Genomic DNA, 15,997 nt, shown 5'->3' on the forward strand with positions numbered 1-15,997 from the left:
GGTCTACTATCATATCACTATGAAATCTAACAAAATGAGATAATGTGATATATTTACCATTGTTTCCACATTGACTTACCAGGCAGTAATCTGGAAAAGCTGCAAAATATTTCATGGTAACGCAGTGTATATTGAGAATGAAGCCAAACCCTGCATGCACAAAGCTGACTCTGCATAATGTTTTTATTAGGCTTTTTGTGTGCTTCCCTAAACTTAATTTCCTTATTGTTGCCTGACTAGTACTTTTTAAGGATATTGATTTAAACGTATGACCTCTTCAGATTTGTTATAGATGAACTGTTCTTCCATTGAAAACCTTTATTAAGCCAAAAGTGATGTTAAAATAACAACATTAATATCTGACTTTAACTCATAAAATCAAGTAAAACTAGCCTGTGGATTAAACTCTGGCCTTCACTTATTCCACTCTGCCCCGGATGAGTCATCATCAGCATGGACTGACCCTCAGATGTTTGCATCTAAATATGTAACCCTCTTCTACTTAAGCTAAAACTCTTATCAGCCTGTACATATGGCCCAGCTACAGCTGGGAGGGACAGAGACAGAATACCACACTGACTGGGCACGGATTACATTTACAGCACATATATCCCACAGTCCTTTCTGGAGATCTGCTGGGCCACAGAGATCCACAGACAATAAGGGGATCTCCCATGGATCTCCCCAAGAGGAGGATTTCACTCATAAACACTATGAATCATTTACTATTTACAGAACATCTTTTTAGTATCTGAGCACAACATGAAGCAGTAAGGATGGAGTTTCAGACTGACTTGTGCGGGATTCTTAAAATGCTTTGAACCCAATGTCTTGTATCATCATTTCAGTTTCCCTTACATAGCGGTTCAAGTAAATCCTGATTTTATGAGGTGTTAGGGGATATTTGAAACTTTTGTAAAACTGGGGGTTTGTTAAAAAACACATGACAGCCCAGAACAGGACCAGATATAAATGTTGCATAACACAGACAATCAGGGTCTGGAAGTTTGTGTGTTTCACTGTGTCCAGATACATAGGTGTCAGCAGAGATAGCAAGGATTGACTAGGCCATGGAAACTGACCAATTTCTCCAGGTCATTACTGAGGCACATTGGCAAAACAAGATGGGGAAGCTTGAGCTGTCAATGTCCATGCTGCTCTGGGAGAAGAGGGAGGACTTTGCTCTACAGGCTTGTGTCCATCACTACAAATAAATAAATATATAACAAGAGGCTGCAAGAAGAAGCCTCTTCTTCTGTGAAGACAGTCCAGCGGAGAGGTGTGAAGGGCCAAATTGTGACTAGCTCTTCTAGGGTGTACACAGGTTTGGAGATGGGAGAAGATGCAAGGAACTCTCCTCTGCTCCTTGCTCGTCCCAAGCAAAGATTGATCACCACCACAGTCATTGTACTTGGAGGAGGGCTGGGACTGTTCTCTCAAGATTGCATATCTCCCCAAAGGAAACTGGGGAGAGAAGGAGGCAGGATCACATCCACCTTACAGAGCAAGCTCAGCACACTGTAGGGGATAAGGAAAACAGGCCGCATCGTCCCAAAGGATGCCTGCTGCCTCATTGAGCACTGATGAGCAGTTATGCCTGCCGGAGATGTAATCCCTCCATGAGCTCCCCCAGGACAATGTGCCTCCATGCTCCAGGCAGTGCCAATCTGGCCAATCTAGCCCTGCCTTTTAGGCTGCTATCTCTTTCATGAAATGTGTGAAGCTCGGTTATCCTAGTCATCCAATGTGTTAAACAAAGGACATGAGTTGCCTCTTAAAAGCTCATACGATGCATTAATCACAGACGCAAAATCATTGCTCTCATCTTCAGGCACCTCTTCTCATCCAACTGTACAAGAAGATTTGTGTGTCTGTGTGGCTCTTACCTGACCCCAGGAGGAGGCCACCCACTCCACGCACAGCTGTCTGTTACAGATCTGGGTATCCACTGGGCGTTTGGCAACCTGGGCACATGCCTCATTTGACATGGGGACAGAACTGCCTATAGCGGTCAACCTCTGACATGTCACGCGCCGGGTCTGGACCCCTCCACCGCAGCTCCGTGAACAAGGGGACCAGGATGTCACCATCCACCTGATGGGAGAAATGCAAAGGGGTCAAGGAGCAGTACAGAATTGCCAGAGGCAGAAATGACAGTGTCACAGGGATCTCGTAACACAGCTCATCTGAAATCATTTAGTCACTTGTGGAAAGCCAGCCATTTGATCACTTTGGGCTCGATCTTGGGGGATGCTGAGCACCCTCACCTTCCACTGAGGTCAATGGGAGCTGAGGAAATCCAGCACCTCACAGGATCACGGGCTAGGGACGAATGTATGTTACATTTTAGTGCCTCTGTCAAGGGGGTTGGGCCCAGAATAGAAACTATTCTATATTTTCTTGGCTCTGTTTGCAAAACCCATGTAAATACTTCTAACCCTGGGGTGCGATGTGGTCACTTTGCAGCATCATGCTGGCAGATTCTGGACCTAAGGCCAGTATTGCAAGCCATGGGAGGATCGGCCAAATAAGGGGACTCTTCAGTTATGTAAAGACTACACAACAGTTCCCACTCTCAACTTGCTGCTGACATCGATGCATGATTTGTACATCTCCAGCCCTGCTGACCCCTGGTTGCTATATTGGCTCCTTGGGGTCACTGGCTCCCTGGATAACTTACAGCAGCTTCTAGGCTGCTCTTACTGCGAGGGAATGGGCTGGTGCACAGCCCGGCAGGGATTGGGGAAGCACAAAGGGCATTGTACCATTTTCCCTGAGCTGCATGGATGAAATAGAGGATCTGGCCCTATATGTATAGACTTTTTAAAAACACTAAAACAAATTAACAAAATAACATTTAATAAATAAATACATATGTTATTATTATTAATTATTATTATTATTATTATACTGGTCTATCACCTACTACTAACTAGGTAACAGATTTAGCTGGTTGTTCAGAGATCAGCAACCTTCCTCCAATCCCTGGCTAATGTGAAATAGCCAGGCCCTCCCACTCAGCTAGTCTGCAGCTTATTACTGGCTGTTAAAACTGCTCTGTGGAATGTGTAAAAGAAGCAAGTCCCTTGATAATCATGAATCATGGGCCATGTTCAGGCATGCACATTGCGGATAAGGGTGATGCTGAGCACTGCAAGAGCTGGGCCCATGTGCCAAGGAGGCAAAGAGAGTTGTTTCCCAATGCAGTGGTGCGATATTTACCCAGATGGTTTTTGGAGAGAGTTAGGAGGAAAGGAGGGAGGGAAGCAAGGTGAAAATAAGTTAGGCCACTTACTGGTACAGGCTGGAGGGGGAGGGGGTGTGGCGGCTCCAGCGCCCAGAAGCGGTGGGGTCTCGGGCAGAAGGGGCGGGGATGGGGGTCAGCATCCCCCAACCAGTCCTTTCAGGCACCTAGCCCGCACCGCCCAGAGCCCCGTGTTGATTTAAAGGGCCTGGGGCTCCAGAGGCTGTGGCGGGGGGGGGGGGGGGGACAATGGAGCAGGGACATTAAAGCACTGCAGGGCCCTTTGCTGTGGATGGGGGGTGCATGATCCTTAAAGTGCCACTGCAGCAAAGGACCATCCTTAAAGCACTGTCGCAGCAGCGTTTTAATGTCACTGCCCATCCCCTGCGTTGGCGGCCCTGCCTGTACTGACCCGACCAGCAGGGCTGCCGACAGGCTGGGTATAGGCCAGTGCGGGTTCTTACCGGTACAGAGTACCAGCCCTTTCAGTACTGGCTCACTTTCACCCCTGGAGGGAAGTGATTATTAGTTCTAGGGGGAGATTTCTGGTCAAGTCAGGAGCTCTGCTGAACTAGGCTTCAGGCTACTTTGCAGGATTTATGTGTTCTGGATGGCGGGGGGAAAAGCTCAGCATCTCCCCAACCAGCAGCACCATATTTATGATTACTTTACAAAATAGGCAGTAGGTGCTTTGCAGTCCCTTGGAGCTCTGATATTCAAGTAAAGGCATCCATTATATTTTTATTAACGCTCTGCTGACTGATTCCCACTGTTACAGAAACAATAAAATAAATAGAGTTCTTGGCAAGAACAAAAAGTACTTCTCCTCCGTGTATCATAGAGTTTGGCAAGGTTGATTGTGAAGCTTCTCTGCCCTTTGTAAAGCTCAGCTCTGCATTTCAATCAACTTTTATTTCCAAACATACACTTCAGCAGCTTTCTCAGGAGCTGGGAAGAGAAGCGTGGGCTGCATTACAGCTCAGGAAGGGGATAAAAGGACATAAATCATTCCTGTGGAAATATTCCCATCAGCAAGTCAAACTGCTGATATTAATGAGTGAGTTTCATATTTCATCAAGTCTCTCATGGTTTCAGCTGCTCCTTATGACTCAGCTGGCAATCCAGAAAATATTTGCCTAAATAGAGGTGCAGGAACACATTACAGAAAGGTAATGAAATGGGAGCTAGGCCGCCTCCCCAAGCCACAGCCAAAGCAATGGCTGGAAAGCTGGCTGGCTGCTCTCTGCTCATCAGGATACTTTCTGATTCTCAGCTCCTCTGCTAGTGTCAGAAATTGTGGCCAGATTCTGATCTCAAATATATGAATGAAAAACCAGAGTCATGCTGATGATGTTACTGGAGTCACTCTGGATTTTAACCTGAAATTTGCAGTTTTGGTCGATCTCTAATTTTGATTTGTTTATTTTTGATTTGTTACAAATGTCCTATCACATAACATAATATTAATACTGATACCATTCTCAGGGGAGTCACTAGTTGGTGTGGTTATGCAAGCAACATACAGTCATTGAATATATTGTATATTGTTAGTTTTGGGATGCAGTTTCATTTGCGGGACCTGTTGTAGGCAGCTGGAGAATTTACTCTCTCTCTTTATCTCTCTATCTAAAATCAATTCTTGGGGCAGAGTGGCTTCTTGGGAACTGAGCATTGGTGCTGGGGCTGAGTCTCTGAAACATGGGTTTGCCTGCATGCTGTTTGTGATCACCTCTGTTTAGGGGCTGGTGTATATAGAGTACACAAAACCAGCCATGCTAAGGCTACGTGTACACTATGGGGATTATCCTGGCATAGTTATGTTGGCACAGCCTACTTGACAGGAGGATGCAGGAACACCACCTCTCTGAATGACATTCGGAACACTGGCAGAAGCACACTTCCATCGACACAGATGCATCTACACTGGATGTGGGTGTGGGTGTGGGGTTGGGATTCATCAGCATAAATGTGTCAGTCGGGTGTGATTTTTCACATTCTTGCCCGACACAGATATGCCTATATAACTTTGCAATGTAGACCAAAAGTAAGAAAATAAACAGACAACACATCACTGATTTCCCCTCCAATGGGAAACTGACTTGCAGAGCCCTGAAATCTGCTACTGGTTGGCAGAGGGACAAAATACGTATATATTATGATAGTTCGCAAAGGCTCCAATCAGGATCAAGACTCTCTTTCCTGGGTACGGTACAAACAAATAGAAGGGCACGGTCACGCCCCAAAACAGCATATCTTTAGTTGACAAAGGTATGGTTAACTAATGAATCAAAGAGGAAAATTCAGTCCCCTGGCCAGCCACCTATAACGAACAGCATTCTTGGGTACTGATCCTTCCTGGGAAGGGTCCAAAAAACCATTAGGTTGTGAACTTTGCTAATAAAAAGATGACAAACCCCTTTAACAGAGAGAGTAGACGTAATCTCTGTCATGTACTGTGAATGTTTTCCCCAATCCACCACCATGACCTCTAATTTATCTGGATTAAGCTTCAGTAAATTTACTCTCAGATACAATTGTTTCCTGCACAGACATTAGAAAAGCAAAGATAATACATTGTCAAGAGCAGATTATTATTGAAAGCTTCGTAAAAGCATATGCAATATACTACAGCGCAAAGACAAACCTTGAAGGGCAGTCTCTTCTGTTACAAGCAACGGGCTGTAGCACTGGCTTGGGCTTCTCTATGCAGTGGGATGCGTTGACCTCAGTCCTGTCCAGTAAGCACCTCAGCTGGGGTTGCTGCACTCCTTTGTTACCACAGGAGGCCGAACACGCCATCAGTCTGTCTGCTGACCACCAATATTCTGCCACAAGTACAAGACACCCAAATTAATATTTAAAAATCAATCAGAAAAGCCAATTAGTGGTAAAATATCAGTGATTGATGCCACAGTGCTCCTGTCATTTTGGAGATGTTTTGTAAGCTAAAAACAACGAGGAATCCAGTGGCACCTTAAAGACTAACAGATTTATTTGGACATAAGCTTCTTCAGATGCATTCCCAGTCCCCAAATCTGAAATGGTTCTTCAGATGCAAAGTGGGTTTTTTTACCCCATGAAAGCTTATGCCCAAATAAATCTGTTAGTCTTTAAGGTGCCACTGGACTCCTCATTGTTTTTGTGGACGCAGACTAACATGGCTACTCCTCTGATGTAAGATAAAAGTGACTCCAACAGAAATGCTTAAAATAGGTGAACTATGTATAAGAATCATCAGGCACTGAGAACAAAGAGAGGTGGGATACCAGGTTTAGACTGACCATAAATCGTCTCTGATATGGCAAATTCTATGTTTTGGAACTCATCATGGTAAGGCATGGAGACTAAGTGATATGTGACTTCAGTGCTGGCTAGTGGATGGTCCAGTAGTTAAGGTGGAAGTCTGAAACTCAAGAGACTAATTTAATTCTCTGTATGTGTGACTTTGGACAAGTCTCCCTATATCTGAGTTCCCAGTCTTTAAAATGGGAATAATAGCCCTTCCCGGTCAATGGGGTGGTGTGAGGATAAATTCTGATCATAATAGTCTCTTCTGACCTTAAAGTCTATGATTCTATGAATTCATTCCAGTTTGTTAGGTGCTCAGATACTGTGGTAATGGGGGCCATATAAATACCTAAGATATACACATACCACACTGGGGAAACAGGGTCTGGGGACTATTGTATCAGTGCCACATGATACCTATCCCTTATGGAAAAGTCCTGCAGAATTTAACAGAAAATAAAAACCTTTCTACAGCTTTTTAAAAATTCATCCTGAGGAATTTAAAGGAAAACATTTCTGATACAGAAGAGTATAGGACACTTACAACAGTATAGAAATTATTTCGATGTATATTAAATTCTATCATTTTTTAGAAGAATTTCTGTAGAACTCTATAAAAATTTCTATAGATGCCCTTTAAAGTAATCCTGTTAAATTCAGTAAGACTTTCCCATACTAGGTAGGAAATAATCATATTATTAATCCATGCTGTAAATCAGTCTTCCCATTCCTTTGCAGAAAGGTAGCAATCCACACACTAGATGTACTCCTGAAAGAATTCTGTGCCCCTTTGGGGTGAAAAATTCATATGGACCACATTTTTCTGTGCCCCTCAAGCAGAAAAACACAAAAATAGATCTGCCAAGGGACACACACACCTCTTCCCTCGCAGCCCAGGGTGCGCTACTGTTCTAGTGTGCCTGGAGCAGTCTCAGAGATGGGGGAGGGGGATTGGGCGTGCATGCCTGCGTGGTTGATCACTGTCAGGGCAGGGGTGGCTGGGCGTACTGCTTGCCAACAAGGGAGAGCGAGAGACTTTGTCCCTCTTGCTTGCTACTGCAGCTCACTGGCGTGGAAGAGTAGGGTTTTTTATTATGCATGAGGCATGGTAGAGGCAGAAATGTAGCAGCCTGCCTGTGTAGTAACATTGTTAAAGTTGCTGTTAACGGTTAATTGATCTCATTCTCTGAGGCAGAAACTTAGCAGCCTGCCTATGTAGTAACATTGTTAATGTTCCTATTATTAGTTAACTGTTCCCATTCTCAGTCAATTCCCCCAAGAACATAAAACCTGTGAAAGTTTTAAGACCCCAACATTGCCAGAGTGATGTAAATGAGCCTTATAATAAATGACAGTAAGGGAATCCTCAGCTAGGAAGATGTGTGGGCTCTCTCAATTTTTTCCTGTGTTAAAGTGGCACAATGAGGTTAGATTACAGCTCAGGATTTATTTCATTTACCCATTAAAAAAAAAGACCTTGAGGGCAAATAAAACATTCGCCTTCCTCTGCAGCATGGGGCACAGGTCACTTGCTGGAGGAATCTCTGCAGCTTGAGGTCTTCAAACCACAATTTGAGGACTTCAATAACTCAGACATAGGTTAGGGGTTTGTTACAGGAGTGGGTGGGTGAGATTCTGTGGCCTGCATTGTGCAGGAGGTCAGACTAGATGATCTGACCTTAAAGTCTATGAGTCTATTTACCAAGAAATCAATAAAATGTCAGGACAATCAGAACCAAGCACTTCTGAAAGTACTCAGCCAGGTCCAGGACAACGATTAGCAAAACTGTATGACTTTCCTGTATGAAAGTCTGAGCAATTTAAAATGATATACTTTTTTTTTTTCTGTTTGGTGTTCTGTAATGTAATTTAAATTACAATCCAGAATTATAACTGGAATGAAGGGTATTAGTCACCAAGTGTCTGGAACTTAACTTTCATGTGTTTAGAAAATGCTGAATAGTAGTTGTGACTTTTTTCTGTATTGTAGTTTAAATAAATTACCGAAACAATTGAAACTGAAGTGATGCATTATTTTGACAAATAAATACACAGAATTTTAGAGAATTTTGAAATTTTTGGAGCAGAATTTTCAACTTTTTGGTGTAGAATGCCCCCAGAAGTAAACATTCATCTTAAAAATGGAAAAAGAATTCTCAGTGGGCCACATCCTGAGCTAGTGTAAATCATCAGAGTTCCATTGAAGGCAGTGGAGTTACACAGATTTACAGTACTTGATGATGTGGTCCAGCATCACTTAGAGAAAGGCTCAAACCAGAAAATGTAGATCCAGGTTTCAGACACCAGCAAATTATGGTATTTGAATTTCATGTTTAGGTTTGCTCCTATTTCTAATTTCTGCATGAAACAGTTCACCCACACAGATTAATTAGAGGATGATTGTAAAGCACTTTGAAGATGCAGCTTCACTTTCTTCAAGTATAATGTGCTAAATAATATTATTCTAAGAAAACGTATCTAAATATAGAAAAGAAATCAACATTCTTCGTTTTAATTGTACACTTGCATTATCATTAACTCCTAGATGCAAGAATCTCAAAAGAAAAACACTCAGTAATTTTGAGGCACTGTACAAAGTTCTAGATGCTATTGGTATCATGGGGCTGAAACTCCAATGCAATGCTTTCAAGGGACATAATTAATGGGGCACCAGAAATATTTCGTGATTTCCTTTGAACAACCTATCCTTAAAACTTTAACATCAAAACCTAAATTTAATGGAAATATCTACCCCCAAAGTAGTCTTTTCAAGAGGAAAGGAAATATATGAATCACGCATTAAAAGATCAACTAGCAAGATTAAGCAATTTTCTTTGTTAGCACCTAGAAGGGATGCTGCCAAAACAAAATTCACATATTTACAATTAAAAACCCATTACCTGTATTAACAACAAAAGACTCAGATCAGTTTCTCTCAATTGGTGGGTCATGACCCCCCACAGGAGTGATAAAAGGTATTCAGGGAATGGGAGATCACGAGATGTTGAAAATATTATTACAATTTAAAGGAAAGAAACCTTTCTCCCCTACCCCTGCACACCCTTACTCTTCAAGGTCAAGTATTCTGTAAAATTTCTTGGAAAACATACACACACACACACACACGAGGTGGCTTGATCATTTTTCTCATTGATACATATTTCACTCTTATTGTTATATCAAATATAAGATGGTAACAAAATTTTTGGACTTCAGATAAGGTCCTCAGCCTGAAAAGGTTGAGAAACAAACACTGTCATTAGGTTATTAAAATCGGTGGCTTCTAAGATTGGCGGCCCATCTTGTAACGCCTAAGGCCTGACTTTCAGATATGTTAAGTATGCACAAGTCCAGCTGAAATTAGAATGATTTGTATGTGCTCAACAACCCTGAAAATCAGGTCCAATGCATCTCAGCATAGACCTCTAAAAACCAAGATACCCAGAATCATTGGACATATCTACAAATTCACTCTTCGTGGACAAGATACCATAACATCCCTTGGTTGCCATTTCCTGGGGCCTCAGAATGAAGGAATCCAGAATGATGATGAGCCAGTTGACAGCACCATCCTGGCAATGCCAAGATCTTATAAAGGCAGCAGGATAGAATTATTTTACCTCGGATTGTCAGAGATGTTTTTTGCAGAAGTGAGCCAGCTTCATTCTGAGCCAGGCAGCTGAATTCACCTTGATAACCATCACTGATGTTGAGTAGCTGAAGAATCTGACCAGCTGCCAGGATGTTATGGCTCATGCTGATGGGCTGACCAGCATAAAACCAAGTGATGTTTGGAGTTGGATGACCATCCACTGGGCAACCTAGAAACCAGGGAAGAGAAATAATAAGCCTTCTGCCAGCAAAATGAGAATAAAATCATCCACGAGTTACCTACAGCAGAACATGGTGTTTTGAAATCAGTACAAGGAAAAAGAGGAGTTGTTGTCTGATTTTCCCTCTTCCTCTCCATAATTAAAGATCTAAGAGATGTTTATAATGGGTGCCTTCTTATATATGTAAAAACAGTTTTAAATTGCCAATAATGCTTTGCATTTCCATAGTGTCTTTTATGTGAAGTTTTAAATCACCATACAAACCTGAGTGAATAATTCATGTTAAGCCTTGAAACCCTCCGGTAAAATAAGGCAGTATTATTCCCCTTTTTGTGATGAGGAAACTGAGGCATGGTGAAGTTAAGTAACATATCTTTGGCAGAGGCAGAAATAGAACCCACGTTGTTTGATGCCTAGTCCTATGCTTTAAGCCACATGATCATCTTTCCATTTGTGATTTAATGGGAAAGAATTAGCATCCATAATAAGTGCAGGAACGTGTCAGTTTGCAGGGATGTGAATATAAACACACACACACACACACACACAAAACTTGCAAAGTCAAACTCTCAAAAACTAGGAAATGCCAGCATTAAGGCTGTCAATGTATTTCCTAACTTTTGAGTGCTTTGACTTTATGTTCTTTTAACAGTGCCCATCATATTGACATCCACATGGTTCGTCCCTGACACAAAGGCCACACTCGTGCCAAATTTCAGGTCCTTGCTCCAAATGTGGGGGAGTTAGAGCATCTCAAAGCAGAGGTCACCAGAATTTTTTTTAACATTGCAGAAAATATGCTTTCCCTCCCCCAACCTCATTCTTGGAACTGGCTGAACCATTCTGGCTGACATTTACCTTGACCTCCCCCCACCCAAAAGAAAAAAAATATTAGCCTGATGCAAACACCCAGCATTGGAAATTTTAGCCTAAATGTTTAAAGTCTTATAATGGAAAGTGTTGGGCAATCTTATTAATAGGCAGGGTCACTGGCCCCACATATGACATTCTAACCTGTATATTGGTTTTTTTAATGCGATTACAAAGAAGTCTCTCAAAGATCAACATACAGACAAGCAGATAATTCAGTTTTACTGTGTGTCTGCAAAATCAACTACCATGGGCTTAAAAAGGGGAAAGTAGAAAGATCAACTCAATAACAAGCAAATACAAAGGGCACTGAAATTAAACTACAATCCATAGCTGAGCTCTTTTGTTTCTTTTGAAGATTTTTCTGCCAAATAAATTAATTACTGCTCTTCCCATCACTGTATATTTTATTTGCATCATCTATATTTCTTTTTCCAGATCTATATATAAAATAATAAGCTACAGGAATAACTAGTAGCCAATAATAAGGGGAAAAATCAACCCCCCATTCTTTCCATATGTGTTACCAATGAATAATTAGTAATATTTTCCATTTCTAATGAAAAAACCTTGCCTGTACCTATGAGGCTTGTATGTAATGGATATTTCCCATTTGTGTACGCAGAATGAGCATTAATCACCCTTCACAGATAATATATCCTACATGTATTCACTTGGACAGATGCATAAACTGTGGGATAATATGTTAGGTATATTTAGCAAAAATGAGACTGTAATGAAACATAACATCTCTGTTCCCCTCTCCTCCCAGCAATAATATGAATACCATTTAATACAGATTACCAACACCTATTTTCCATTTCCTCCCAAACATGTCATCATTGACTCTTTTATCCTTCCAGTGTTTAACACCTGCCCCAAGCATGGGATAAACAGTATGGGAGTGAAAAACTGTCTTCATCACTAGCCAGTGCAGTCACTAAGGGGTGTCAGTACAGTGGGACTCTTATGGTGGGGAAGCAGTTTCCTGACTACAGAGAGCTCTGGCAGTAGAAGACTCTTCTCTATCAGCCCTTCTTAACCAGTGAAAGAAAATATTGCTTTTAGGCCTCCTCTTCCAGGTCCACTGTGACTCTAAATTGATCTGAAGCCAGGGTATGATTCACAGATGTGAGAGATATTTTTTCTTTTTTTTTTTTTTTTTTTGGAATTGCAAACAAAAACGTATATAAATTATATATTTTTGCGGGCGGTGGGACACCAGGAGGAAAGGGAAAGTTAATATTTCAAAGTTAGCAAAAAGGGCTTGGCCGGCGGGAGACTAAGGTTTTACAGCAATGCCAATGACTGCATGAGAGGAAAGAATAAATTAACACTGCAGGCCAAATCCTGTTCTCAGTTACACTAGTGCAGCCTCATTGCATGGCTGTAACTGAAGAACAAATCGGAGCCAGCAGCGCTAAAACTAAGGGAACAAATCACAGAACAGACATAACTTCTCTTTTTCACCTGAAGGACAGAAACAAATGAATCCAGCCACACTACAGTTGTTCATTGGGTGCAGTTTATTACTGCATATGAACACAGAGCTCCTTTTAGAAGCCTGTTACAATTCCCAGCAGAGCCCTATGGCCGGTCAGCAGTGGTGATGTCAGATGTAAGCCTGGCATTTGAAAAAAATGAATGGAATTTTCTTTAAAAAACAAAAACAAAACCTCCAAAACAGTTACAAATTGTTCTTAAGCTCCTGTGTCTGACTAACAAAATGTTCTTTGGGATTCTCAACTTAATACTAGTGCCCACCAGATCTTTCTAATGGTTATTAGAGATTGGTCCAAAGTACAGAGTTCAGATATGGACCGGACATGGGAGAAGGGGCCCCTCTGGATTTTGTGTTTCAGTTTGGGCCCAATAATGACATACCGCCTTTATGTAGTGGTTTTCATCCATAGATCTTACAGTGGTTCACAAAGGAAGGTAAGTATCATAATCGCCAATTGAGCAATGCATAAACTGAGGCAAAGGGAGGCGCTCTCCGCCCTCCATGCCTGGCTGCGCCCCCAGGACAGACCCACCTCTTCTGCTACATGGCGCTGTGTCTTCTTGAGGCAACACGGGGTGGGGAGTAGGGGACAGGAGGTCATGCAGGGTTCACATAGCCCCCCTCCCCAGATTTCTCTCAGGGTTCATACCAGAATGCAGCCAGCAGCAGAATTTTGGTACTGTGCAGGAGGGAAGGGATGAGAGTTGCTTGGGGGGCGGGAGGAGGGGAGGAGAGAGGGGAGAGATAACCTAGCTTGTGTCTTTGCAGAGCTTATCTCTTCTCCGCCCTCCACCGCCCCCAGGGCAGCTGGAAACAGCTTGCTCCTTCCTGCCCGTACAGAGTCGAAAGGTAGCTAACACCTCCAGGCTGCTGCTGGCCACTGACATAACCCAGTTGCCTCCTGTCCCTCAGCAACAGCATGGGCAGGAAGGGGTTAAGCCCTTACAATGCATTGTGCACAAGGGTCCAGAGAACCTAACTGCAGGGGCCTTCAGTGAGGGTCAGAGATGTGACTCACCAGGGGAGGGTGGGGATGGAGCAGGGGGGGTTGGGGGGAGAAGGACAGGTGAAGAGGGTGCTAAGCCCCTGCCCAGGAGGCTGCTGTGGAACCTGAAGGTGCAGGGCCTGAACAGGCTCGAAATCACTTCCTCCCCTGCCCCCTGCCACTTCAGAGCTCAGCTGAGGGGAGGAGAGCAAAGGCAGTGGGGGAAGGAAGGAGCCTGCCAGCCAGGCTGTTGGTGAGCAGAGCACTTCGACCAGGGGCTGGTTCTCTGCACAGTGCTGAGAGGGGGACACGCACCACTGGGGGAGATATGGAGGAGCAGCGGAGATGGTGGCATGAAGGGGCAAAGCAGGGAGAGAACAGCAAGAAGGGGAGCATGTAAACGTCTGATGGATGGGTAACAGAGGCGACATGTAGCCAGCCCCTGCCTGGCGCCTGCCCAAACACACCAGCCACCGCAGCTCACAGCCAGTGCTGGCCGGAAATGGGACAGGGGATGGGGCCTTGCTGGTCTAGAGCTGGCACACAGTGGGGTTGCACTAATGGACCAGCAGGGGGAGCAGTTGGCCCTGAATGCTGCATCTTCTCCCTGACACCAGCCTTGCACACCCACCTCCCAAAGTCAGCCACTAGACCCCCCACGCACAGCTGGTGGGTGAGTGGCAGGCGAGCAGGGATCTGTCCAGCAGCAGGACCTGCCAGTACTGATGAGGGGGGGGGGGAAAAGGGGAAGAGGAACAGAAAATATGTGACAAGTAGCCAGTTTTTAAGAAAAGTCAGGACACCTGCAGGAGGGCTTAAATACAGGACAGTGCCTTTAAAAACAGGACATCTGGTCACCTTACCCCTTAGCAAGGTAATTAAGCCAACCTAAGTCCCTGTGTAGACTGCACTAGGTTGATGGAAGTATTCTTGGGTTTACTACAGAACCTCTCCTGTTGCTGTAGTAAGTGTCTATGCTGAAGAGCTACAGTGGTGCAACTGCAGCTGTGCTGCTGTAGCGTTTTAAGTGTAGACACAGCCTAAACCTCTCCCTATCTCCATAAAATAGATAAAATAAAACCTCCAAAGGAATATTGCGAGGCTTTATTAATATTTATAACATACACAGAGATCCTCAAAAGGAAGGAGCTGTGTAAGTGAAAGTATTATTTTTCCCAAACTGTATGACAAATTAAAATCAGGCAGAATTAGCATGAATTAGTCTTAGCAGAGTAAAGCTGAGTATTTAGCATTTCTTAATAAAAACCAATACAGCTGATGACAACAGTAAAAACCCTGGTATTTTAAATAAAGCTTTTATGGCACCAAAGAAGCAGTTAAAATCTATGGTATTAAGTAAATGACATGGCTTTTAAACAGTCCACAAACACTTATCATAGAATCACAGGACTGGAAGGGACCTTGAGAGGTCATCTAGTCCAGTCCCCTGCACCCATGGCAGGATTATCTAGACAACCCCTGACAGGTGTTTGTCTAATATGCTATTAAAAATCTCCAATGATGCAGATTTCTAGATTCTAGATTCCTAGGCAATTTATTCCATTGCTTAATCACCCTGACAGTTAGGAAGTTTTTCCAAATGTTCAACCTAAATATCCCTTGCTACAATTTAAACCTATTGCTTCATGTCCCATCCTCAGAGGTAAAGGAGAACAATTTTTCTCCCTCCTCCTTGTAACAATCTTTTACGTACTTGAAAACTATTATCATGACACCCCTCAGTCTTCTCTTCTCCAGACTGAACAAACCCAATTTTTTCAATATTCCCTTATAGGTCATGTTTTCAAGACCTTTAATCATTTTTATTGATCTTTTCTGGACTTTCTCCAATTTGTCCACATCTTTCCTAAAATGTGGTGACCAGAATTGGACACAATATTCCAGTTGAGGCCTAATCAGTGCAGAGTAGATCAGAAGAATTATTTCTCATATCTTGGTTACAACACTTCTGCTAATACATCCCAGAATGAGGTTTGCATTTTTTTTAACTCATATTTAGCTTGTGGTCCACTATGACTCTCCAGTTCTCTTTCTGCGGTACTCCATTGGGAGTCATTTCCCATTTTGTATGTGGGCAACTGATCGTTTCTTCTTAAGTGGAGTACCTTTCATTTGTCCTTATTGAATTTCACCCTATTTTCTTCAGACCATCTCTTCAGTTTGTCCAGATCATTTTGAATTTTAATCCTATCCTCCAAAGCACTTGTAACCCCTCCAAGCTTGGTATCATTCACAAACTTTATAAGTTGTAC

At 42.9% G+C, this 15,997-nt stretch overlaps 1 protein-coding gene across 5 annotated transcripts in view; it reads right to left on the reverse strand.

The window, feature by feature from the left end:
- The window catches only part of ADAMTSL1 (ADAMTS like 1), a 703,248-nt gene that overhangs the window by 15,308 nt on the left and 671,943 nt on the right, over window positions 1-15,997 (reverse strand). For all 5 annotated transcript variants that reach the window (XR_007773162.1, XR_007773161.1, XR_007773160.1 and 2 more), the window contains 3 exons: window positions 10,153-10,353; window positions 5,889-6,069; window positions 1,887-2,094 (listed from right to left, as the gene is read on the reverse strand). Coding sequence is in view for 1 of the 5 variants with exons in the window: in XM_050944097.1 (XP_050800054.1) it covers window positions 1,887-2,094; window positions 5,889-6,069; window positions 10,153-10,353 (590 nt within the window). In the remaining 4 variants the exon portion in view is untranslated. The remainder of the gene's footprint in view (window positions 1-1,886; window positions 2,095-5,888; window positions 6,070-10,152; window positions 10,354-15,997) is intronic.

Source organism: Gopherus flavomarginatus, chromosome 3 (assembly GCF_025201925.1).
Source record: "Gopherus flavomarginatus isolate rGopFla2 chromosome 3, rGopFla2.mat.asm, whole genome shotgun sequence".
Classification (NCBI taxonomy): domain Eukaryota; kingdom Metazoa; phylum Chordata; order Testudines; family Testudinidae; genus Gopherus; species Gopherus flavomarginatus.